The sequence below is a fragment of the Podarcis cretensis genome, assembly GCF_951804945.1.
Source record: "Podarcis cretensis genome assembly, chromosome: Z".
Classification (NCBI taxonomy): domain Eukaryota; kingdom Metazoa; phylum Chordata; class Lepidosauria; order Squamata; family Lacertidae; genus Podarcis; species Podarcis cretensis.
This window is the reverse complement of record NC_137184.1, coordinates 22,833,635-22,859,967: the sequence shown is the minus strand read 5'-3', so window position 1 is coordinate 22,859,967 and position 26,333 is coordinate 22,833,635. Positions and strand designations below refer to the sequence as shown.

The 26,333-nt window shown below is 42.3% G+C and overlaps 2 protein-coding genes across 4 annotated transcripts in view; one reads left to right on the top strand and one right to left on the bottom strand.

Moving 5' to 3' along the window:
* The window catches only part of LOC307207792 (uncharacterized protein), a 37,480-nt gene extending 21,496 nt beyond the window's left edge, over positions 1-15,984 (top strand). The window contains exons 9-15 of the mRNA XM_079961853.1: positions 343-667; positions 1,885-1,990; positions 2,756-2,934; positions 3,456-3,482; positions 4,685-4,742; positions 11,618-11,674; positions 14,310-15,984. Coding sequence (XP_079817979.1) covers positions 343-667; positions 1,885-1,990; positions 2,756-2,934; positions 3,456-3,482; positions 4,685-4,742; positions 11,618-11,674; positions 14,310-14,477 — 920 coding nt within the window. The 3' untranslated portion in view covers positions 14,478-15,984. The remainder of the gene's footprint in view (positions 1-342; positions 668-1,884; positions 1,991-2,755; positions 2,935-3,455; positions 3,483-4,684; positions 4,743-11,617; positions 11,675-14,309) is intronic.
* A 168-nt stretch (positions 15,985-16,152) lies between these two features.
* Positions 16,153-26,333, bottom strand: part of LOC307207445 (ligand of Numb protein X 2-like) — a 47,365-nt gene continuing 37,184 nt past the window's right edge. For all 3 annotated transcript variants that reach the window (XM_079961304.1, XM_079961305.1, XM_079961306.1), the window contains exons 7-10: positions 25,212-25,386; positions 24,238-24,466; positions 20,845-21,003; positions 16,153-19,922 (exon numbers count right to left, since the gene is read on the bottom strand). In XM_079961304.1, the coding sequence (XP_079817430.1) occupies positions 19,787-19,922; positions 20,845-21,003; positions 24,238-24,466; positions 25,212-25,386 (699 nt within the window). In that variant the 3' untranslated portion in view covers positions 16,153-19,786. The remainder of the gene's footprint in view (positions 19,923-20,844; positions 21,004-24,237; positions 24,467-25,211; positions 25,387-26,333) is intronic.

Sequence of the window (26,333 nt, the reverse complement as noted above, 5' to 3'; positions counted from 1 at the left end):
AGCGCTGCAACCTCAGAGTCGATCACGACTGGACCTAATGGTCAGGGGTCCCTTTACCTTTACCTTAACCGCCATCTTTGGTTATATAAACAAAACAAACTTCCAACCTCAATTTTTTGTGCCTTGGCTAACAAAGGCTGTATTATGCTATTGGTTTTAATTTTTTTTAAATTTTTTTGCTTAGGTTCAACAAGGAAGAATTAGAAATTGAGAAAAAGAACTAGATTTTAAAACAGATCTTATGGCCCGAGTAGATGGGCAGGTGAAAGTCGGGTCTCCCCCAAACAGGTACACCAACCACTTTTTTGTTTTGTTTTTAAGCTTCTTGTATTAATTAAATGCTATGTTACACCAGGTCGGCTCCAAGCTGTCCTTGTGTAGGCTTGATCCTGTTGCAGGGGCAGGGAACCTTTTTAGGCTCCATGGGCCAGATCCATTTTGGGATCCGCCTCACAGGCCAAATTCGGCAGGTGGGTGGCCGCAACCTGTGGGATGTTGGTATCCAAAATGCATATAGTAAAGGGATCGTTGCAAGAGCTGTAGAACTCTGTGATGTCATACGCTTGAGGCAGTTATGGCAGTTGGTACAGTTGGTTCAGTCAGTTGAACAGTCTTCACAGAGCAGCAGGTTATGTTTTGATGTGTTGCTGTCTGCCTCAGAGTCAGAGTTAGTTAGTCTGCAATAGTTTAATCTGTGTAAAATGTTTTAGCAGCTTAAGTATCATTGTATATTTTAATCTGCAAGTACACTAAGTAGGTTATGTTATTTTTAACTTTAACTGTGGTTACTTTCTTTGAAGTTATGGTCCATCATCTTCTGATTCCCCGCAAACGTATCTTTTTTCAGGGGCCTGCCAACTGCCCCACCAGGCTGAACATGCAGCAGGATGTATAAGACTCTACATACTCTGTCCTTCCTTAGAAGGAGCAGAGGCCAGGCATCACTGTGAGCTCTTTATGTTTGGGGCAGGGCAGGGCATGAAGAGAAGGGTGATATTCAGATGAGGGGGAGGAAAAGAAAGCGCCCAGAGGAGGATTTAGAAAACCCCAACCCCTCAAGTCACCAGGGTTCCTGAGGGTTAACCTGAGTTGCACAATGTCCAGCCTGGAAATGAAGGAGTGGAGTTCCTGAATTAAGGATGGGGGAGGATAAGAACATAGCCATCATGGCAAGTAGCTATTGATAGCCTTATCCTCCATGAATTTACCCATTCCTGGGAAAGGAATGTAGCCTAATGCCGCACATACTGTGCCAAGACACAGCATGCCTTTTGCCTCTGGGTGGAGCCAAGTGGATGTAGTTGTGGGGGACATAGTAAAATAACAAAAGTTCCCAAGCCAAGCAGGAAATGCCTGTCTACTTGTTCCTGACCCTGTGCCTTAAAGTGTTATTCCGTCCCCTGGAGACCCCAAGAGAAGGCAGTGAAAACCCTACAACATTCAGCAAAAGCTTTAGGTGTGGGAAAACCTTAACCCTTGTTATTAGATGAGGTGCTCGTGTGTCTGGGCCAGTGAATGCTTTGCAGTTAAGTCTTTGGGCCTCCTTAATTGGCTGCTAGGGATGCCATGCTCCCTCCATGAATCTTACTGTGCACTTGAATTCATTCATTCATTCATTCATTCATTCGTTTGTTTGTTTGTTTATTCATTCAGACTGGGTAAGAATGCCCAAGTCCTTCCTGTGGAAGATCTAAGGGCCAAGGGTCTATACAGTGGAGCTTGGTGCAGTATATGACCTACGTGTTGGTAAATCTCAAAGCTTTCCATCTCTTCCCTGTTTGCATAGCTGAATGAGGGGGAGAGTACAAGTGTGCACCCGGACCATCTGTCTGTCACCTGCTTATGCTGAATCTGAGATGTTGCTTCTCTCCCTTTTCTAACCAGGAAGCTAAGTGTGACCATTGATGTGATAGGTGGAGAGCCAGGCACTATTAGAAGAGTGGAAGGAAGGCGTCGTGATAAGCATGGCTCAGAGGAAAACTCAATTCAGGTAAGAAATCTGTCCAGACTGCATGAACTTCGCTTTCTTATCTAGCTCACTTTTGAGTACAAGTGGATTAGTTTGTTTATATATTTATTGTATTTATATCCCACCTTTTTCTCCAAGGAACTCAAGGTGGTGCATTCTTTCTCATTTAATCCCCATAACAGCTCTGTGAGGTAGGGGGGGCTGAGAGGCAGTGACTGGCCCCTACAGTCACCTAGTGAGAGCTTCATGGCCAAGTGGGAGGATGTGAACCCTGGTCTCTCCCAGGTCCTAGTCCAACCACTCCACCACACTGGTTCTCAAATTTATATCACACGCTTCGTCTAAAGGAGCCTCCTTTGGGGCTGATTGCATACCCTTTTTATTACCGTATTTTTCCGTGTACAAGACTAGGTTTTTCCCCTTTTGAAAAATGTCAAAATTTAGGGGGCGTCTTATATACGGGGCCATCTCCCCCCATTTTCTTAAATCCAAGTCCCCAAAACCAGGGGCCGTCTTATAGATGGAAAGATACGGTAAATTCAGTCCGCATCCTCAAAAGCAAAGTAAGGAGAAGTTCAGAATTCCATTTAAGCTCAACTCCACATCCAGGACCACATTCTGCCATTTTTCTGTGCTCCACTGGCACAGTGCAGTCCTCCCATGTGGGATATGTGCTTTGTGTAAGGCCTGGTACAGGAATCAGTTTGGCTGCAATTAACGGGGAGGTCAGGTGTTTTCTTTTTTCTTTTTAACCAATCCCTTTTCTGTTTTATGTTCCTTTTAAAGTTACTTGGTGACAGTGGGAGCAAGGCACATCCCACAAAGTCACTGCAGCAACCAGGGCCACAACAGCCATTGGTGCCACCCACGGGTCCTCCACCATCAGTAGGTGGTTCACCTCCATCTTGTTTTTTTCCTTCCTTGGATGCCAGTTACTTCTTCCCCACCACCTCATCATCATCCAGGTAGGTGCCTGCTAGTATAGAAGGCTGTTCCAGAAAGCTAGGTAGACCCTACCATCACGGTCTGAAACCCGCTTTGCCATAGGCAGTTGATTATAGGAAATGCCTGAAAGAGCACTCACTGGTTGTCCTGTGTCCACAGTAGCAAAGTGAAAGGACTGGGCCACAGACGGAAGGTCAGGATCCTTTCTTTAAAGATTATAAAGCTTCTAATAATCTCAGGATTATACCACTTTGATCTCACCTTGTTCTGCAGCATGTGCAGAGCTATGCCCAATGGTTCTTTGGTGGTGTAGATACTTACAGTGCTTTCTGTTCTATTCTTCACATTAGCTACAGTGGGGCTGAGGAATACGTGGCCCTCAATAGGTTACTGGACTACAATTCCCATCACTCCTGACTGCTGGTGGCATTTGCTGGAGTTGATGGGAGTTGATGGATCCAGCAATAGGGCCACATATTCTCCACCCCTGCTCTAAACCATATTTGTAAACCTGCTTAACAAGTATTCTGTTATTGCCTAGGTATGCCACCCCCAGCTCCCGTTCCAGGTAAGTACTTCTATTTAAGCATAAGAGTAGCAAATTCAATCTGGCCTACTGGAGAATGGAGCACTTCAAATTAAAGCCTTTGAAGAGAAATCTGGGTAGCATTTAATTGGATGAACACATGTAGCTAATCAAACATGGTCTTGTCAACATGTTCCTTGACTAAGTCTTCTGTCATCTCTGACCATTAGCCATTCTAGGTCGGGCTGATAGGAGCTGGAATCAAGAACCATCTAGAGGGGACTGTCCTGTGACCATTATACATCAGAGAAGTTACAGATTTCATTGGGCACCAACCTATGAAATCTTTAACTTCTCTGGTGTGTAATGGTTATGGGGTGGGGAAACACCTTAAAGAGTAATGGAATAGGCAAGGCTGAGGTCTGAAAGTGTCTAAGTTCCTGAGACAGAAGTAGATGTGGTAGACACCTGGAAGGAAAGCTACCTGGGAACTGTAGGTGGGATAGCAGAATTGCACAGTATGGGTAGGACCTGAGTCCATTGTTGAGTCCCGTCTCTCTTCCTTCGCTAATATGTAGTGAATATATGCTGATATTATCACATTGTGTGTTTCCTGCCTTGCATTATTGACAGCAGCTGGTTGGGGTGCAGGGAGATGAAACATGAAGTTCAGAGACAGGTGTATGCTTTATGGCACATTACCAAACAGGATGGAGATGGTACCAGGGTTTTAATTGTCATAGTGAAGTTCTAGGAAGAGCCTGCTGGATCAGGCCAGTGGCCCATCTTGTCTGGCATCCTGTCCTCACAGTGGCCAACCAGGTGCCTGTAAGAAAACCACAAGAAGGATCTGAGCACAAGAACATGCTCAAGGGACATGCTCTGTCCCCATTCTGTGGCCAAAGAAACAACATTATATGCTTCTGAAGAAAAAACACCAGTGAGGAAAGAGAAGGCTTCAGTGGCAGTTGAAGGGTCTTCCTTTAGAGGCAGCAAGTGAGCTCACTAAAAGTGCTGCTCCTTCTTCATCTGAGAAATGAGGCCAGGGTGGCCTCCACTTTGGTGTTATGTTCTTTTGGGGAGCAGGAGGAACAGCTTTCCCACAGCTCTTGACTGATGGGAGAGGCTGAAGCATACCGCCCTTCAGCTCTGCCAGGCTTTGTAGAAGCATTTGCAAGGGGGCTGAGAGCTTCCGTTCCCCTCCCCTTCTCCACACATTTAAACTAGTATGACTTTGTCTACAGGTCTGTTTCCTCCACCTCATGCTTCATCGCCACCCCTTTTGATTCCAACACATGGTGGGTAAGTGACTCTATTTGTTGCATTTATATCCTAACTTTTTTGAGCTCAAGGTGGCACACGTGGATCTTCCCTTCCTCAGTTAATCCCCGCAACAACCCTGTGAGGTAGGTTAGGCTGAGAGACCAGTGACTGGCCGAGGGTCACCAACTGAGCTTCACGGCTGAGTGGAGAGTTGAACCCTGGTCTCCCAGGTCCTAGTCTGACACTCTAACCACTATGCCACACTGACATATCTCTTAATATTGTCTCATCTGTAGGCTGCAAAAGGCTAGCAGAATTGTGGTTGTGGTTTTGCATTACTTTGTGGTTGAGAAAGAGCTCTTTGAGATATCTTTCTGCCACTTCCGGAAGCACTCCATCTTGTCCACAATCTGTAGTGTTTGAAACAAAAACAACATTTTTGGCAATACATTCATCTTAATAGCAGCAATTCGGCCTAACAAAGAAAGTTTCAATTTTGTCCAACTATCTAAGTCTCTCTTAATTTCTGACCAACATTTTTCATAATTATCCTTAAATAGACTCAGATATTTTGCTGTTATGTTTACCCCTAGATACTTTACTTTTTTAACCACATTTAATTCTGTCTCTCTCTGAAACCGTTCTGACTCTGTATCTGTCAATTTTTTCCCCAATACCTTGGTTTTCTGTTTGTTTAGTTTAAATCCCGCCACCCGACCAAAGTCTTGGATCAATTGTAGTACTCTTTTCGTACTAGATTCTGGCTCCTGCAGGGTCAAAACTAGGTCATCTGCAAAAGCTTTGAGTTTATATTGTTTCGCTCCGACCTGAATTCCTTCCACCAACCGGTCCCCTCTAATCATATTCAGGAGCACTTCCAGAACCGAAATAAATAGCAAAGGGGAAATAGGGCAGCCTTGTTGTGTTCCTTTTTCAATTTTAAACTCTTCTGTAACCACATTGTTAACTATCAATTTAGCCTTTTGTTCTGAATATATTGCATCAATCCCATTCTCAAAACCCCGTCCCACTCCCATTTCTTTTAAATTTCCCTTCATAAATTTCCAGGAGATATTGTCAAAGGCCTTCTCCGCGTCTATAAAAATTAACACTGCTTTTGTATTTATGTCTGTTTGCAAAAGTTCCAAAATGTCAATAATGTTCCTTGTGTTAGCAAACAAGTGTCTACCTGGGAGAAAGCCCGCCTGGTCCTTATGAATTACCTCGTTTAAAACTTTTTTAAATCTACTTGCCAGAATATCTGCAAATATTTTGTAATCCACGTTTAAAAGAGAGATGGGACGATAGTTCTTAAGTTGTGTCTTTTCAGCTTCCGATTTTGGTATCAATGTGATGAAGGCTTCTTTCCACGATTCTGGCGCCCTCCTCCCCTCCATAATTTCATTGCTAACCTCCATCAGTGGTTGTATCAGATAGTCTTTTAGTGTCTTATAATACTTGGAGGTCAGCCCATCTGGTCCTGGAGATTTGCCCAATTTCATATTCTGAATGGCTTGTTCAATCTCTTGTCGTGTTATTTTACAGTTCAGGATTGATCTATTTTCTTGTGACAATTTTGGTAATCCATTTTTTTCCAAAAATTGTTTAATCTCAATCTCATTTTGCGGCCCTTGGGTATATAATTTTTTGAAATATCTCTGGAAGCACTTTCTAATATCCACAGGGTTCTGAATGTTTCTTCCTTCAATCTCTAAATTTGTAACTGTATTTAGTTTTTGTCTCCTCTTCAACTGCCAAGCTAGCAGTTTTCCACATTTATTCGCCGATTCAAAAGTTTTTTGTTTCATTAATTTAATCTTCCACTCTATTTCCTGGTTTATCAATTTAGAATATTGTGCTTGATGAAGTTTAATTTCTCTCAGCGTCGGCTGTGACTTCGGGTTTAATCTTAGCTTCTTTTCTAATTCTTTAATTTTCTCCAAGATTTTATCTTTCCTCTCATTTTGTGTCCTTTTCTTTACAGCATTCTGTTGTATCAAGAACCCCCTCATCACTGCCTTGCTTGCGTCCCAGATGGTTCTTTTTTCCACGGTAGTGTTCATGTTTATCTCAAAATAATCCTTTAGAGCTTTTTGGGCCTTCTTAATAATCTCCTGATCTCTAAACAAATTGTCATTCATCTTCCATCTAAAGGAGCTGGTTGGTATTAGTGTCATGTCCATCTTTACTGCATTATGGTCGGAGCAGGTCTTTGGGCAGATTTCCACCTTTTTGACCTTGGGTGCCAGACCTCTAGATATCCATATTTGGTCGATTCTTGTCCAGGTCAGTTGGGCTTCAGAGAAAAATGTTCCCTCTCTTCCCAAGGGGTTCTTTGTCCTCCAAATATCAATCAGATCCATATTGTCTGTCATTTCAAAAAAGGTCTTTGGTAGTCTGCCATCTTTTGTAACATTTTGGCTTTGTGACTTATCCATGTTGGTTGATACGACCCCGTTCATATCTCCCATCAAAATGATGTTGTTGTAGTCCAGATAATCCAGCATGGTCTCACGCAACTTCTTGTAAAATTCCGATTTTCCCTCATTTGGCGCATAGATTCCTAATATCAAAAGTTTCTCTCCTTGATGTTGTATCTCAATTGCCAAAATTCTTCCATGTTCGTCTTTAAATAGGAATTTGGGTGACAGGCTCTCTTTTGCATATATGACCACACCTCTCTTCTTTACTCTGTCCGAAGATATAAATTCCTGGCCCAGTCTTTTGTTTATTAACACTTTTCTGTGGAGCCTAGTCACATGTGTTTCTTGCAGGCAAATAATGTCCAATTGTTCTTTTTTTAAGAATATGAAATATTTTCCTCCTTTTTTCCAGGATGTTACAGCCATTTATATTCCAGCTCAGAAGTTGCAGAGACATCCTGAAATAATCTGGTTATTTTTCCAGGGGTGGTATCTTATTCGCTGGATCTTCAGGTTCCAAGGGTGCCGGTACCGCCGGTGCTCCAGGCCCAAAGGGTAGTTCAATTCCTTTTTGAAGATCCTCTCCGTATGTGGTCAGAAATTTGTCTCTATCTTCCAGTGTTCTAATTTTAACCTTCTTCCCTCTGAAGGTGAAGGATAGTCCTTGGGGAAATTCCCACCTAAAGATAATTGAATTGTTCCTAAGCAGTTTAACCAATTCAAGATAGGCGGATCTAAGGTCCAACAGTTGTTTAGGGATATCTTTATAAATTTCAGTTCTTCTATCCAAAATGTCCAGTGACTTTTCGTAATGTAAACCCAAAATCTTATCCCTTTCCTCCTTTGATCTCAATGTTATCAAACAGTCTCTGGGCTTTTCTTTCTTTACAAGTCTTCCAAGCCTGAAAGCAGACACAATTTTAAAGTCCTTTTCCTCTAAATTCCAGAACTTGGAAAATTCTTTAGTCAGAAGCTCAGCTAAGTTGCCTTCTTCCACTTCTGGTATCGACCTTATCCTTAAGTTACTCTCCCGGTTCCGCAGTTCTATCATAGATAGATAGGTCTGATGTTCACCTACTTGTTTGCAGAGTGGTCTTACCTCTTGTTCTAAATTTTCTAATTTTTGACTAGTGTCCTCAGCCAATTTCCGATTTTCTACTGTGGCCTCCGTCAACTGCCCAATTGCCTGTGCGTTCTGTGATACTTGTCCAGTTAATCTATTTAGACATTCTGTGTTTTGATCAATTTTGGCTGTTTGTTCATCGGCTTTCTTGTCCAGAGATTCCACTCTCTTGTCCAGAGATTCCAATTTTTCATAGATTTTCTCTAGAATAGAAGCAGTTGCTCCTGAGGCCATATCTTCCAATTGTAGCTGTTCAGTTTCTCCCTCTCCTGCCCTTGGCAGAGAAGCAGCTTCTTCCTCTGAAGGCAAAGTAGGTACAGATGATCTACGTGTCTGCGAGACTGAGGTTAAAGTTGTCAAAGTTGCTTGTCTAGTTCTTCCCCTCCTTCTTGCGCCACTCATTCCAGAGTTATCTAAAAGTCAAGGTCAAGCTGAGTTGTTCCCATGAGAAAGAAGCGGCCGAGAGGAAAACAGTCAAACAGGAGGTCAGGGAAAAGGAAAGTGAAATGATGTCACTGCTTTAAATCCCAGATCCTCTAGGGGGAGCTTGAAATGTCTTAAGGGAAGAATCCAATTCTAGTAAATTTACTAAAATCAAATTTAATGTCCAAGAACCTTCAATAGCAGGTTTTAAGCAGAGTTAGTATTAACAGCCACATTGTTTCAGACAGTGCATACTGGTGCTTCAAATGATGTTTCAAAGTAACAAGTCCAAACCCCCTCAGATTGTTGCAAGTTCTAATACACAATAGCCAGATCTGCAGAACTGACAGCTCAAGTTGCTCAGGCAGCTCCAGCACCTGGGTTTCTCATTCAAGTTGTAGTTCCAATAGAAGAAAGGTATCACAGTACAAATAAAAATCAGAGAATCAAATGCTTAAAGTCCTTATTTTGTTTAAGGAAAAGTTCAGTGGGTGCTCAGATCAGTTAGGCTAAAGATTCTTTTTACGCCTCCACTCCTCCAGCTCTTTGCTTTGAAGTTCAGTAACAGCGGAAGACGGACTTCCTGTTTTGCGTCGCTCCGCTTTCAGCCAAATTCAATAATTTAGTCTCAAATTTTTTAAAGTCCTTCTTTACTCACGGGTTGTTGCTTTCCCGAATCAAAAGTTTCCAGGAAAAGAGGTCAGCGCTCACCGGCAGCAGCAGCGCGGCTTCACTCCGTAGATTGTGAAACGACTCACAGCGCCGCTACCCCCTCCACGTTCCGGAGCCCCTTACGGGGTTCCTTCAGCGTTTCGGGAGCCGCTTCTGGCGCCCGCCGAGTCTCAAGACCACAAGCTCTTGCTGCCTGTGGGTTTCCGATGTGGGTCTCCGCTTCGCCGTAGCGGACGACCCAGTTTCCAAGGAGCTTCCTCCTCACAAAAGGAAGAGGACCGCCATTGCCGTTCGCGCCGCCTCCGGAAGCCCAGAATTAAGTTTAAGATATTAACCGACGCGAAAGAGAGAGGGGGCTTTGCCCTGCCGGACTTAAAGTTGTATTATGAGGCCGCAGCTTTCTGCTGGCTAAAAGATTGGCTACTTCTCGAAGACACTGATGTATTGGATTTGGAAGGTTTTAACAATGCTTTTGGTTGGCATGCATACTTATGGTATGATAAGGTTAAAATCAATAAGGCCTTTAAAAACCATATTGTCAGAAAAGCAGTGTTCAATGTCTGGACAAAATATAAAGACTTATTGGAAAACAAAACTCCAAGGTGGCTATCACCTCTGGAAGCTAAGGCCCGAAAAAGACCCAATATGGAGGCCAAATGGCCAAAATATTGGGAAATTTTAGAAAAAGATGGAGACAATTGGAAATTGCAGAGTTTGGAGAAAATGAAGGATAAAGTGCGAGACTGGTTACACTACGCTCAGATTAAAGAAGTTTTCAAAAATGACAAAAAGTTAGGGTTCCAGGTGAAGAAATCGAAATTGGAATCAGAACTGCTAGAACCTAAGACTAAGGTACTTTCAAGAATGTATAACTTGCTGTTAAAATGGAACACACAAGATGAAATGGTTAAATCGGCTATGATAAAGTGGGCACAGGACATTGGGTATAATATCATGTTCGAGGACTGGGAAAGGTTGTGGACCACTGGGTTGAACTTCACTGCATGTAATGCTTTGAAGGAAAATGTAATGAAAATGATATATAGATGGTACATGACCCCAGCTAAACTTGCCAAAATATACCATTTGTCTGATAACAAATGCTGGAAATATAAAGGGAATGAAGGAACATTCTTTCACCTCTGGTGGACGTGCCCTAAAGTGAAGGCCTTCTGGGAAATGATATATAATGAGTTGAAAAAGGTATTTAAGTATACTTTCCCTAAGAAACCAGAGGCCTTTCTCCTGGGTATTGTCGGCCAGAGGGTGATAAAGAAGGACAGAACTTTTTTCCTGTATGCAACAACAGCAGCAAGGATACTCATTGCCAAGCACTGGAAAACTCGAGATCTACCCACACTGGAAGAATGGCAGATGCAACTGATAGACTATATGGAATTGGCTGAGATGACCGGCAGAATCCGAGACCTGGGAGAGGAGAGGGTTGAAGAAGACTGGAAGAAATTAAGGATTTATTTACAAAAATACTGTAATTTGGTTGAATGTTAAGAAGGATGCCAGACCATAAATAATTGAGCACCACTAAATTAGACGTAATCTGGATGATAAGTGAGATTGAGGAAAATATAAACCTTTTGGAGAATTATTAGACTAAATTAAATGAACGAGACTTAAGAATGTAAACAAGATGATAAATTGCTGGAAAAAGTTTACAATGATGTAAGTGGGAGCGGGAGACGTGAGGGAGTCCAAAGAAGCTTTGAAAATATGTTATGATACATGTCATATTGTTTATTATTTTTGCATTTTGTATTTAAAAAATCTCAATAAATATTTATAAAAAAGAAAGAAAGAAAGAGCTCTTTGAATATGATTGTGGACATTAGCAGAATCACCATTCAAATGCACATCAACACTTTTTTTTAACCTTAGGCTGAGATTGGTCACCATTGTCTTTTGTCAGTTTATTGATCCACTGTGATTGCACTATTTGTAAATTATAATATTAGTGAGGGTTCTTGGAGATAGGGCTAGGGCTGTTTGGTGTCCCCCCCCTTTTTTTTATTTGCCATCTCCATTCCACCTGGAAGGTTGTAATCCCAGTTTTGTAGATTACCAGATCAAGCCATAGCTGAGGGCAGTGGTGGGAGGCAAAAGCAGATGGAGAGAGCCAGCTGATCTGTAGCTTCTTTGGTGATAGATTCCAGATTGCTCAGACCATGTGAGCCAATCTGACCCGAAAGCTTTCATAGGAGCCAGCAACTATCAACTGAACTGCTCATGCCTATTCAGTGTGCCTTATCTCCCTGCAGTTTGTACCTCCAGCTACTGCTGAGCAGTGGCATTCAGACTGCCAGTTCATGAGTTGCTAAGAGCAGAACCCTTGGGATGATTTGTGGCTCTTTCCAGTGGTGTGCAGAGAATGTGGTGATGCTCTTGAAGAGGCATCTGAAACTGCAGAAAAATACAGCAACCACAGTGTTTCATGGTGAGCACTTTTCCAGCCACATTACACTAGTCTTATATCAATTGCACTGGCTTCTGGTTCTCTCTTTCTCCCACTCCACTTTCCTGGTCCCAGTTCTAGATGCTGGTTGTTACCTGTCCAGGAATATCTGAAACGCAGCCTCAGCTCACCATAGGTTACTGTCATCTTGTGATGTCCTCATTTGTGTCCCATCAGCAGAAGAGGTTAGTTTAGTAGGAAGGCAGATTGGGCCTTTTCTGTGACAGCCCCCCTCCCCATAGATATGGAATTCTCTTCCACAATAAGTTAGACTGGCCTGCCCCTAACAGCTTTTAGGCAGGCATTTTAATGGTGTTTAATTATGAGATTTAAGGATTTAGCTTTTCTCTGTTTTCCTGGGTTTTAGATATTTGGATTTTATTTTGTGTACACTGGTTTCATTGGTTTTAATGCAGTGTTTCCCAACCTTGTGCCTCCAGCTGTTTTTGAACTACAACTCCCATCATCCCTGACTAGCAAGACCAGTGGCAAGGGATGGATGATGGGAATTGTAGTCCAAGAACAGCTGGAGGTACAAGGTTGGGAAACACTGTTTTAATGTACTGCAAATGGCCTTGGGGGGAGGAGAAACGTGTCCAGAGGAGGGCAACCAAAATGGTCAAAGGCCTGGAAACGATGCCTTATGAGGAACGGCTAAGGGAGCTGGGCATGTTTAGCCTGGAGAAGAGGAGGTTAAGGGGTGATATGATAGCCATGTTCAAATATATAAAAGGATGTCACATAGAGGAGGGAGAAAGATTGTTTTCTGCTGCTCCAGAGAAGCGGACACGGAGCAATGGTTCCAAACTACAAGAAAAAAGATTCCACCTAAACATTAGGAAGAACTTCCTGACAGTAAGAGCTGATCGACAGTGGAATTTGCTGCCAAGGAGTGTGGTGGAGTCTCCTTCTTTGGAGGTCTTTAAGCAGAGGCTTGACAACCATATGTCAGGAGTGCTCTGATGGTGTTTCCTGCTTGGCAGGGGGTTGGACTCGATGGCCCTTGTGGTCTCTTCCAACTCTATGATTCTATGATTCTATGTGCCTTCTATGCTAGCCATGTTTGAGCTGCCCCTTCCTTTGTGACTCCCTGCATTGCAGCATTTGCCTTGTTCATTCTCCCACCAACTGCTAAAGCCTGGAGTGGGTGGGGTGGATGTCATGAATGTTACAATATTCCTGAGATTTCTCTCCTGCATATCCTGTTCCCAAATTCACTTGAAAAATACCAGCACCAGTCAGTGTAATCACCCTTTTAACATGTTGCCCATACTTAATTTTATTAGCCAGTTACTGCTTCCAGGTATGTTTGCCAGGAACATGCCAAAGCACCTGCCATCGTCCATGAAGACATAATGCTTGCTTCTCTCCTTACTTTGTAGGAAGTGGATGGCTTAAGCACAGTTCTGTATCTGCTGCTCAGGAACTCCATATTAATACTGCTCTATATCTACATCTGAATAATTTGCTGAGCTCTTCCACACCACACCACAGCCCCATATATTTCTAGGCAGTGGCCTTATATGCAAAGCCTAACAGGGTTTCAAACACTTGGTTGCAGATTTCACTGTGGTTACTCTTCCCTCTGTACCCATGACAGTTTCATGTTAGCCACATTTTGATGCTACTTGAATCACTCACTTTATGTTTCAAATGCAAGCCTTGATTTTAACAAGTGGAAGATACTGATACTTGCTCTGAGCTAACATGGAGGTAAGAGTCATGTAGGAAGCTGGGCAATGCTGATGAGAAAGGAGACTGTGTTCATTTCAGTCAAATAGGTGGGGTCCACCCAATCTTTTGAGCTACAATTCCCATCATTCCCAACCATTGGCCACACTGGTTCTAGATTTTAAAGTGCTTTGCGTTGTCAGTCCCCTATACCTTAGATATAGTCAGACAGTCAGTCAAGTTTATTGCTTATAGCCAAAGGCTGCTGCAGTACCTTAGATATAATCTATTAGCCCAGCCGTGCTTTTATTTTCTGCTCTGTGTGTCCACTTCATAAGGGGCAAAGACTTCTGGAACATGAAGCAGGCCTTTTACCACCATTGGGACACAAAACACAAAATCTACATCTTTTAAAACGGTTGTGTCAGATGAGTGCCTTTTTCTGGAACTGCACTTCTGTACAGTCCATTGCTTTTAGCACTTATTGAGTAAGCTTCAAGGATGGATTCTTAGAATCTTCCAGTTTCCTTAGGGTTAGGGAAGCAGTTCCTGAGAGTTTCCAAATCAGCATTGTTCGTCAGCTGAAACACCAGTTAACCTCTGAAACCACTGAAACACTAGTTAACCTCTGCAATAGATATGACTTGGACAGCTTACACAGTTGTGTCTAGTTCTCTTTCAAGAGATAGACAGAAAGCAAGCAAGGAAGGACTTTCTCTTGGCTATATCTATGTGGAGAGTTTGTTGCAAGTTCCATTATGGATGTTGTGGAGGACCAAGGCACATGCCACCTCCATCATACAGTTGTTTGAACTGGGTAGTGAAAGACTGTTTCCTTTTCCACAGCTTCGGGTTTTATAAGCTACCCTCCCATTTCTACATCTCACAAGCCATGGATGACTACAGCCTCCAATATTTCCAGTCACTGGGAACATTCTGGCTCAAGAGGGGAAAGAGATTGTGACTGGACATCTGCCACCAGTGAATACAAGTAAGTGCTGGTGTTTCTTATGTTGGAATGGAACTGGAGCTACAGGTACAGCAGACTTCTGAAGCATGAAACTGGGCACAAAACTCAACACCCAGAAGACTGTCTGACTCCGAAACACCCTCTCTGATTGCATGGAGCCCGGACAGCCCCATGGTTTTCCCCAGAGCTGAGGGTGATGAAACAATCACTGAGACGGCTAAAGCGCTGGTGGTGGAAAACTCATTCTGAATCTGACCAGACACAGGTAAGAGCTCAACGTCGACGCTACCAAGTGGCAATAGCGACCACGAAGAGGAACTTTTCACCGCCTCAGTGGCATCTGCAGAAAACAGCAGCAGGAGATTCTTTCAGGTGGTTCACAATCTAATGCCATCAGGGCCTGGTAAGGTCCTTAAAATCTCCTGCAATGATTTTGCAGTTTTTTGCAGATAAAGTTGCTCAGATTTGGAGAGAGGTGGACTCCACCGTGGGAGCAGGGCCGGGGTGGGAGAGTGCTAGAGTCCTGTCTAGTCAAGTTGCATGGGATCAGTTCCAATCTTTTACCTCCAAGGATGTGGACAGGCTGCTTGGATGAGTGAAACCAACCACCTGTCTCCTTGATCCCTGCCTATCCTAGCTCATAAAAGCTCTGTGGGATGGTGAATGCTTCCCTCTGTGAGGGAGTCTTCCCAGACTCGCTGAAAGAAGTGGTTATTAAACCACTTCTCAAAAAAGCATATGTAGACCCAGTCACTATGGTCAAATATTGCCCAGTCTCAAATCTTCCATTCTTGGGCAAGGTGATTGAGCGGGGAGTTGCTGAAAAACTCCAGGCACGCCTGGAGGATGTGGACCATTTGGATCCCTTCCAGTCGGGATTCAGGCCTTATCATGGGACTGAAACTGCCTTGGTCGCACTGGTTGATGATCTCCAGTAGGGACAAAGGTAAAAGCTGTTTCCTAGTTCTGCTGGATCTCTCAGTGGCTTTCGGTACCATTGACCATGGTATCCTTCTGGATCAGCTAGAGGGCTTGCACTGGCCCCATGAGGAGAAACCACCTCAGGTCCCTCAGCGACAGTTTCACCCTAGGCAGGAACTACATTAGAACTACAACTACACTACTCAGGCAAGACTTATTGGCCATGCTCCTGTGAAGGACTGTGGGTTTTGCCTGCCAGGCTCATGTGAACATTTCTGGAAGAATTTATTGGCTTCACTTTTCTGACTTGGGTTTGTTTTGGTTTAGCCATTTTACCACATGGTTTTTCCCCCTGTGTCATTGTCCATCCATTTTGGGGGAAAGGGAGGGGAAGGTTGGGGCAGGAGCTCTTTTTGTAAACCCTATCACTGGAATTGCCCATATCTGTTAAAACAGTAAAGCAGTTTTTAAAAAGGTGGGTTCTGGGGTTTCCACATGGTTTGTGATCAACTTTCCATGTGTTTTCACATAGTGACACTTTTACAGCCAGATTGTCTGTAGCGACTTTCTTCCCCTGAGACATTAAACGGCTGAAATGATTAGCAACCAAACATGCGCACAAGCTTCCTCTTTGTGAAAGAAGACCACATTCACAGATTTTTGGAGAGAGAAAACTGGCAGCAAAAAAAGGCAGTTATTTACCAACATGTGAGATCCCATGGCTTCTTATGGAAGATAGCTTCCGTGCAAACTAATGCATTTAGAATATAGGACAATACTTGGCAAATCATTGACTTCTTTTATTTTTTAGAACAGTAACAGCCACATGAAGCTTTGTCCAAAAAAGGAAAGTAGTATGACAAAATTATCACAATAAGCTACCTGACAGCTAGCTTAGAGTCTGACTTCTAAAAGCTAGAAGCTAGTTGTAGGGATGCTGCATTCTAGGAAAGCCAATATGATCAGAATAACACATCAAAACAGCTTCAATAACTTCAGAATAATTTATAAATGCATCAAAATAATAACAGTTGTTAACAATGTACCATAATCTCTTTGGTGCAAAACAATGTAGATTTACTGGTGATTGTTAAAGGCACCTTGAAATAAGACAACATAGTGAAATAGTGCTGCTGAAGCAGCACATACCCTTCATTTGGAAAAAGCATACAATTTCCTCTCTACAGTCATTGCAAGAGGCAAATATTACTCCTGGCTTCCGCCTTGGGTCTTGTGGATTCTGTAATCACCCCTTGCAAGGAGATGTAAATGGCAATTCCTTTTAATACCACATTTACATGAAGGCATTAACACTCAGTATTGATGCTGTGACTTGCAGGAACACCTCACCCACATGAAAATTGCATGCCCTGTTAGATCAATGTCCTCTCACACATGGCAATAACAACAGCTTGCAACACCCAAATGAGGCAGTGAAGACATTTAAATCAGAGATGGCAATTTGAATCATTCCTCGGGTCCTTTTGGATTCTTTAAACATGTAGATTTGATGGACTGCTCCTCCTGAAAGTTGACCACTGAACTTGTATTTCACACATAGCTGTTAGTCTGATTTCAACCTGCATTTTATACAAGTTACGTATACTAGTGCAGTGGTACCTCGGGTTACAGATGCTTCAGGTTACAGACTCCGCTAACCCAGAAATAGTACCTCGGGTTAAGAACTTTGCTTAAGGATGAGAACAGAAATCACGCAGTGGGAGGCCCCATTAGCTAAAGTGGTACCTCAGGTTAAGAACAGTTTCAGGTTAAGAACGGACCTCCGGAATGAATTAAGTTCTTAACCCGAGGTACCACTGTATACAGAAATGCTGGACCAAAAGTTATTTTAAGCATTACACTTGCCCTATAGAATACAGGTAAAGCAAGCAGTTTTCACAGGGGCAGAGACTCACATTAAGCAAACCACAATCTTAGAACAACAAAGGAGCACCCCACACTGCCATCCTTATGGAAGTTTCTTCAAACTTACTGTCTGTAGTCTACAATCAAGCTAGTAGAATCATGGAAATGAGCCTACACTTGGAGACCAGCTTAGAACTGTGGTTGCCCAGGGAAGAAGAGTATATCTTTACTAAGATTGAAATCAACGGTCCTGTCAACATTAGGGGTTCCATTCCCACCCACCCACCCTGCAAGGTGTACTTGGTAACTGCGTAGCTGAATTTTACCTGCAGATGCCACACTTCTGTATCAACTGTCTGGCCCAGCAATTTCTACATGCCATCCAACTATTAACAGCAGGCCTCTGGCAAAAAAAGGAATGTTATACCTAATTGCAGGGAAGGGCCATGGCTTAGTGCTAGAGCATCTGCCTTGCAGGCAGAAGTCTCCAAGTTCAATCCCCAGCACTTCATGTTTGGGAGCGACTCCTCCCTGAAACCCTGGAGAACTGCTGCCAGTCAGTGTAGACAATAATAAGCCAGATGGACCAATGTTCTGACTTGGTAGAATGCTGCTTCCAATGTCCCTTCCTACTTGGATCTTAAACACTAAAACATTGAAGCAGGAGAGCCCCAATACTGAGACAAGTAATGCCATTTAAAAAATCACATTGTGGGGTGGGAAAAGGACAATAGCAGAATGGATAGGCTTTGATGGGGTTTCCATCCCAAGCTACACAAAACTGCCATAACAGCTATTTGTCTCCCCTTCCACAAGGACACAACTAGATAGTACAGTGGCAAGATCCCTTACAAAGTTGGGAGTAGGGGATGCAGAGGAGACAATTTAAAACACAGCATTTCTGGATGGATATGCATGCTTTCCAGCCACCATACATTTCCCTCCATATTATTATTTTTAGGGCATTTTTGCCCTGCTAGTTATGTGACCGGAAGTATAAGCATGGCCATAATTTTTTGAAGAAGTATGTTGTGAGAAGGGGTGTTGGGGTTTAAATTTACACATACAGTATTTTACAGTTCTGCAGCAGGCCTAATTCTGCACATGGGTCTGCTGCCATTACATTTATTTTGGTTCTATGATATGTTCACTGAAAGTCCTGTCAGATTTCTCTTACATTCAGTCTTTGCACACAGTCTCTGTTCTTGGTACAGGGGCCATCCATTCAACTTTCTTCAAGTTGCAGAATTTTCCCATCACTGGCTTTAGATGCCAATCCCCAACTCTTTCAGAGAGACAGTGGGAATGAGATGCAACTTGCCACCCAGCGCCTGAATTGCAACAAGCAGCGGTAACACAAATAAATGTTGAGAGATCTCTACTTGCTAATGCATCAACAGGAACATTATTCCATTGGTCCTTCAGTTCATTTTCATCAGCAATAAAGATCCTGTCTTCAAGCAGAAGGCTGGTGCAGTAGGCATCACACTAGTGCATCATGTCCTCACACAAAAAACACAAATGCTCAGAGACAAGCTTTACATTGCAAATGGTCTCAAGTTCAACAAGGCACAGAAGAGCAGAAAAAAGGAGGAAGAATATCTTGTGAGTCTTACCCAAAAGTTGGCATTCACATATCCTTTCTACCAAGCATGAAAAGGAGATGATAGTTTTAGTAAGGCAGACCTTAATAATGACTTGCAGGATTTATTTATCAACATCTTTAAAGCTACTAAAGTTAAAAGGTAAAGGGACCCCTGACCATTAGGTCCAGTCGTGACCGACTCTGGGGTTGTGGCGCTTATCTTGCTTTATTGGCCAAGGGAGCTTCCAGGTCATGTGGCTAGCATGACTAAGCCACTTCTGACGAACCAGAGCAGCACACGGAAACACCGTTTACCTTCCCTACCTATTTATCTACTTGCACTTTGACGTGCTTTCGAACTGCTAGGTTGGCAGCAGCAGGGACGGAGCAATGGGAGCTAACCCCATTGCGGGGATTCCAACCCGCCGACCTTCTGATCAGCAAGTCTTAGGCTCTGTGGTTTAACCTGCAGTGCCACCTACGACATTAGCCAATGTTTACTGAATTTACCAGGAGCCATAAGTAATCATGAAAACCTTTTTTACAGGTTTCTCTTGTACTCATATATATATATATATATATATTATTTTTATTTCATAAAATTTATATACCCCTTGATTGTAAAAACAAACTCCAAAGCAGTTTATCGGGGGATTAAAATGTGAGTTGAGGAGAAACAGGCTGTAGTTTAGATTTCATATGTTCAACGTCCAATAGTTACATAACAAAAACATTAACTGATCACTGAAGCATGGCTTCTGTCTGTCAGGAAGCTGGGTAAAAAAATAAAATAAAAAATAAAATAAAATAAGCAGTTTGCCTTTGGCATAGGAATAGGATTCCAGGTGACAGTCTTGAGAAAAGCCATCTTAAATCAGTTCACTGTTTCTTTGGTTGGTTCATCACTCAAAGCCTTGAAATCTGGTACCAAAGTAGTCCCAAAATTATACTGAGTTTATGTCTTAAACAAGGCTTCCTGGCCAGGACACCACAGTAAGAGTTACTTTATTCCGTTGTTCCTTCAGCATGGGAATCAATTCAGCATTGCTCATTCCCATAGCAGACACTCCATTTACAGCCACAATTTCATCTCCACATCTAGTCAAAGAAAAAGGCAAAAGTACTGTTAGTAATGCTCTTGATATATGTCCCTATTGGTACAGCAGCAATTGGTCTGCACTGATTGTGTTAAAACATCAAGTACATTGCTTAGCAAAAAATGACAGACTTGCTAGTTGACCTTTTTAAATAATTAGAAATGCTCATGAGCCCAAAGAACTTGCCCATTGTGAGGTAGCTGTCCCACTGCATAATTCAGAAATCTGTCCATACCTCTAAGCAGCCTTCATTACAGTACAGTGGTACCTCGCAAGACAAAATTAATTCGTTCTGCGAGTTTTTTCGTCTTGCGATTTTTTTCATCTTGCGAAGCACGGATTTTGGAAAAGCTTCAAAAATCACCAAAGTCTTCAAAAACCTCAAAAAAGGCTACCACACCGTGTGCTATGAGTTGTCAAGTCGCAACTGCACCCCCCGAATGCACGGTTTCAAGAAAAAGGAAACAAACTTGCAAGACAAAGGAAACAAACTTGCAAGACGTTTCCGTCTTGCGAAGCAAGCCCATAGGGAAATCCATCTTGCAAAGCAACTCAAAAAACGAAAAACTCTTTCGCCTTGCGAGTTTTTCGTCTTATGAGGCATTCGTCTTGCGAGGTACCACTGTAATTAGGGAGAAATTAGATAATTCAACATAGTACAGGAGCACAACAGAGTTACCAAACCTCAGAGAGATTTACCGGTATTTCTCTGGCTTTGTATACTTCTGCTAAAAATTGGTAATTTCTCTGTTTCTGCAACAGGTGTTATGGGATAAAATGCCCTCACCAGTCACTCTTATGAAAAACCCATCTCACTCTGAGTAACCGGGGCAGTAGTTTTATCAAAAGGAGTCATTACCTTGCAACACCAGATATTTCATAAAGAATGCAAAAGTAATAGAAACAATAGTGTATGTACATACTTCAGTCTTCTGTCCCAGAAAGCAGGTGTTCCAGGCACAATGGTTTTAATGAAGAATGGATGGTTCCCTTTGTTTTCTTCAAACCCACCAACTATGCTGAATCCCCAGCTCTCAGAGTTGCTTTTACGCAGGATAATGTCTTGACAGCAATGGAGGTGACTGAAATAGAAAACAGAGAGCACTCTTTGGCTTCCATATAGAATTCCCACTTTTGTTTTTTATGTGGAGACTGTATTAACTTTCACCTTTATGGCATTCCTGGCTTAACCCCGTCTAGTGTTAGAGGAAGCTAAGCAGGAAATGCCAAGTCTGTGCTACATTTGAGCATTCCTTGAAATCAATACAATTATGAGATCATTGTCAGTAGCAGCACTGCTGCTTGAGAATCAATATCTGGTTTCTGGTGGATCATGCACCAGAAACAAAAACTGCATTCAGCATGCAGGTTCTTGGATCAAAAGCAAATACGATGTTGGAAAAGGCCACCTTGATCAAACACCCAAATCAGGACCTTTCTTTGAAATGGAGTTTTGTACTAAACTTTAAATATATATATAGTATATGTGTAACAATATGGGCTGGAGTGGATTTTCAGAATTATTAAATGCCCTCCAAAGTCACAAAATTCCCAGCATTTGAGAATAAATTTTGGATCCCTTTCACCATCACAATATACTGTGACAAGTGAAGATGTAACACTGACCCATAAACTGCGCTTTCTAAACAAATGCTCCCTCCTCCCCTCTTTTGAAGCAATTTCCCCATACCTTAGTTCCGTCATAATACATGCAGATCCCACTATCAGAATGCTCATCTGAAATCTCAGTTATCTGAACACAAAGAATTATACCCAAACCTCACTACACAAACAGCTGATTCAGATATCCAAAAAGTTGGAGTTTGTCCACTTCCTTAATTGTGCTGGTTGGCAGCAGCCATTTCATGCAGAAACCAGGGAGGGAGGAAGGCAGAACAGACAAATCATGGATTAGAAATGTTCTCAGGGTATAATGGAAATAGTCAGCTTGCTATGCGAATGCTCACATAACAAACAATTGACTGGCAACACATTGTGTTTGGAAAGTGATGCCTGAGTGTAATGGTTTGCAAACACATCTCAAACAACAGCTACAGTCACTGGTTTATAAGAACACTATAGTTTGTGTCAGTGCCCATGTTACATGAAGCTATGGTTAATGGCTAGAAAGGAGGTGAGAAAGGAACACACATCCAGGAAGCCTGCTCTAGCTTTGAAAACTATGTTATGCAGTGCTATGCCTGTAAAATGCTTAATTGTGACCTTGGTTGGAAAAGAACTTGTCCATTCTTTTCTCCATATAAGATTTTTTAAAATATTGTAAAAAAGTTGGGGCCAATCCAAAAGGAGAGGGCATTTTTTCTAAACATTTTGGAACTACCAAAAAAAATTATTGGTGATTTCTTCAAAATGGGTTGAAAGCCTTGCCCCCACACTATATGAACAACTTGCTTGTTGTCTATGCCTTCTAAAATAGAAAAGGTATAAACAGTCCTCAAATCAACAGTCAAAGAGAGGCTGGCTATTGTTTCCAAATCAACACTCTCTACAGTCACTCATTCTAATGCCACCCAACACTCCACTCCATTCCCCTTCTGTCAATCATGCCTCCACTAGCTCTTCTGCTGCAACTATGCTGTGTATTTTTGAAGCCCCGACCTGGCCACAGTTATCCATGCGACGGTCACCTCCAGGCTTGACTAATGTAATTCGCTCTACGCAGGGCTGCCCTTGAAGCTGTCCCAGAAACTCCAGCGGGTGCAGAATGCTGCAGCGAGGCTCCTCACGGGGTCTCTGCCATGGCAGCATATTCACCCAGTGCTTTTCAAACTGCAATGGCTTCCGGTTGAGTACAGGGTCAGATTTAAGGTGCTGCTTTTGACCTTTAAAGCCCTTCACGGCCTAGGACCCTTGTACCTACGGGACCGCCTCTCCCGGTATGCCCCACGGAGAGCCTCAAGGTCCATAAATAGCAATACCCTAGTGGTCCCGGGCCCCAAGGAAGTTAGATTGGCTTCAACCAGAGCCAGGGCCTTTTCAACTCTGGCTCCAGCCTGGTGGAACGCTCTGCCTCATGAGACCAGGGCCCTGCGGGGCCTGACCTTTGGCTTGGAGCCAATTTGATTCCCTCCCTCTCTTTCTTTTTTCCTTTCCTTCTCCTCCTGTGATGAGGCTACATTTTAATATTTTAATGTTTCAATATTTTAATGTTGTATTTTAATTTTGTTTTTAAGTTGTATTCATTCAACTTGCTTTTATTATTGCTTGTAAGCCACTCTGAGCTCGGCCTTGGCTGGGGAGGGCGGGGTATAAATAAAAATTATTATTATTATTATTATTATTATTACAATGGAGTGGTATCACATATTATGGACAAAGGAGAAATGCAGGAGTCTTTGATGCAAACTCACTTTTGTCTTCACATCTGGCAGCATCTTCCTGGAGTATATTTTATAGCCTGAATCCACAAAGGCCACATCAACTTGATGTTGATTCTGCCTTCTAAGACAGAGTGGTCAGTTCAATCAAGCTATGATTTCTAATAATTGGTAAACACAGGTTAGAACTCAAACCATGGTTTCAAAACATATGAGAGGTAGGAAAATATGCTTTATTTTAATAACTTTTTAAAAAGACATATTTAAAAGGCTTTTAGACCATTTTTTTTAGCAAAGATGCCACTCAAAAAGGTTTGCAGCTACATACAAATATAAATCCCTAAACTTCAATTTTTAAACCAGTTAAAAGTAATATCCAATTCCATCTCACAAATATGCAAGTCAGTGTACCAACAAAAAGCCCATCTAGCACATTAAAAAAGCCAGCATTTGGCAACACAAATTAGCCTCCCAAAGCCATGGTAAGAAAATGGATATTTAAGGCCCATTTAAATGAGCAAAGGGAGGTAATTTGCTTTACATCAGTTGAATTCCTTAACTGGGGGATGGGCTGACTTGTTTGTCTTCCTTTGCATTCTGTGCTCTAAATTTTATAAATTTACTCTCACCTGCAGTTTCTGGGAAAAAGCAGGGCAATGGCCCTAATCATGGTTTGTTAATTCAGACATCAGGCCAAACCATAGTTAAGCTATTTTTGGTTCAATCTCTTAGTCACTGATTTCTCAGTACATTTTAGAATTCTTTTCTTTTAAAAATACTTTCAAGCATCACTTTCCAAAGGCACGACTGGGAGTACTGAAAGCTTTGGTTTTCTTATGTGCTTTAGTTTCATAGGCAAGACTAATTAATCAAAGCAAGTCATACTTTCGTTTACAATATTTTAACCAAAATAGATCAACTAAAATGATACCGTTATTGGGAAAATTTCCCAGAGTAACATCAAGCAGAAAGACTTACCTAGGCAATCCAAGCCACATGATCCAGAGAGGAGCCCAGCTAGCCCAGCTAAACCCACTTTCCCTGGTATCTGGTGCCTCAGTAAATTCAGATGTCTTTTCCGTTACCACAATTTCCAAGGCTTTCAATGTCACTGTGTGCAGTGCTGCATTTGATTTCAGCGCAGAGACTGCTTCACTGTAGTTAAGATGAGTGAGATCAACATTGTTTATACTCAACAGTACATCTCCTGTTTTGCAAAAAAAAAGAAAAAAAAAGGACGAGTTATAATATATAACATTATATTTATAGGTAAAAAGGTAAAGGACCCCTGGATGGTTAAGTCCAGTCAAAGGCGACTATGGGGTTGTGGTGCTCATCTCGCTTTCAGGCCAAGGGAGATGGCATTTGTCCACAGACAGCTTTCTGGGTCATGTGGCCAGCATGACTAAACTGCTTCTGGCGCTACAGAACACTGACAGAAACCAGAGCGCACGGAAATGCTGTTTACCTTCCCACAGCAGTGGCACCAATTTATCTACTTGCACTGGTGTGCTTTTGAACTGCTAGATTGGCAGAAGCTGGGACAGAGCAACAGGAGCTCACCCCACGGGGATATATATGAATATATATAAAAACACCATTTCTTTGTACAGTCATACCTCATGTTGTGTCCGCTTCAGGTTACGTGCTTTTATGTTGCATCCTGCAGCAACCCGGAAGTACCGGAATGGGTTACTTCCAGGTTTTGCCACTCTTGCATGCGCGGAAGCACTAAATCGCACCATGCGTGTGCACAGATGCGGCACTTTGGTTTGTGTCAGTTCCATGTTACGGGCGGGCCTCTGGAACAGATCCCGTCTGTAACACGAAGTTCCACTGTATAGCTATTTAAACCTTTGCAATTTCCTTAGTACAAAATGACATGGCACTTTGTTCTCTTAATGCTAGCCCATGTACCAAATTTAAAAAGCAGGCACTCCAAAGCATCTTACCTCTCTTAATTCTACCATCTCTGAAGAGGCATCCAACAGGCTGTACGCTAGTTACATAAATAGGGAGTTTATTTTTACTGTCTCTTCCACCTCCAATAGTTATTCCCAGAGATTCTTTTGGCTCCTTCTTTATGTTAACTAACTTCTCCTGGCTGAGGTAACCTTGAGGGAGTGCCTGAAAGAGGAGAATGGAGAGAAATAACAGCATGTATATTAATAAGATAGCAAAAAACAGGATGTGGGGGGAAATAACTCCATGAAGCTAGTGTTTTAAAACCCTGATATTTTAGGATAAGGAATCACCACTTTTAGCTATTTCTGCTCTATCTCTCTCCCCACCCCCCGCCCTTAAGGGATTAAGGGCTGTGTGATGATCATATATTTAGAAATGGCTAAAGAGAATGGGAAATGGATGGGAAGAAACCATTGGGGATGCACACTTTGTTTCCAACTTTAGCACCTCTTTCACAGAAGCCAGGCTTGTTTGAATTGCAAAAGGACCCCATGTGACCCAGATGATACTACATATGGTTACTCAATATTTTAATACACTGAATGACTAGATCATATTTGCCCTTGTTGTGTGCACAGCATGGAGTAGTAACTGGCTATAGTATTTCCGCAGCATACACATGATTTTTGTGGTGTTATTTAATGGATATGTGCTTCAAGTTATAAGAGTTTTAGCAGTCAGGCAGTGTGGATCCAACATGAATGAACAATAATCATAATCAAAATTTGGGAAATTGATATATATATGAAAAGCAATAGAATATGACAACTATATCAATCACATAGTGATTAAACTGCAACTGCTTTTGGCTCACATTCTACAGGGAAGTCTGTAGATTCCTACTAATAATTTCAAATTACAAAACCAATTAGTGCCTTTCTGCCCAACAGTGAAGCCCTCCCACTTACTCTCCCATGCAGTGGAAAGCACTTGGCTGGCATCTAGCCATGTTTTGAAGTTGGCTTGTTAAGAAGCTGACCAGCTTGTTTTTAAACCAAAAGCTTTGGTTCGTTAATTGGGATTCTGTGAAAATGAAACTAAATGCTAGTATGAACTCAAGGCTTTTCATGGTTTTGTTCCTGCTTGCGCACACAGCACTAAACTACTGC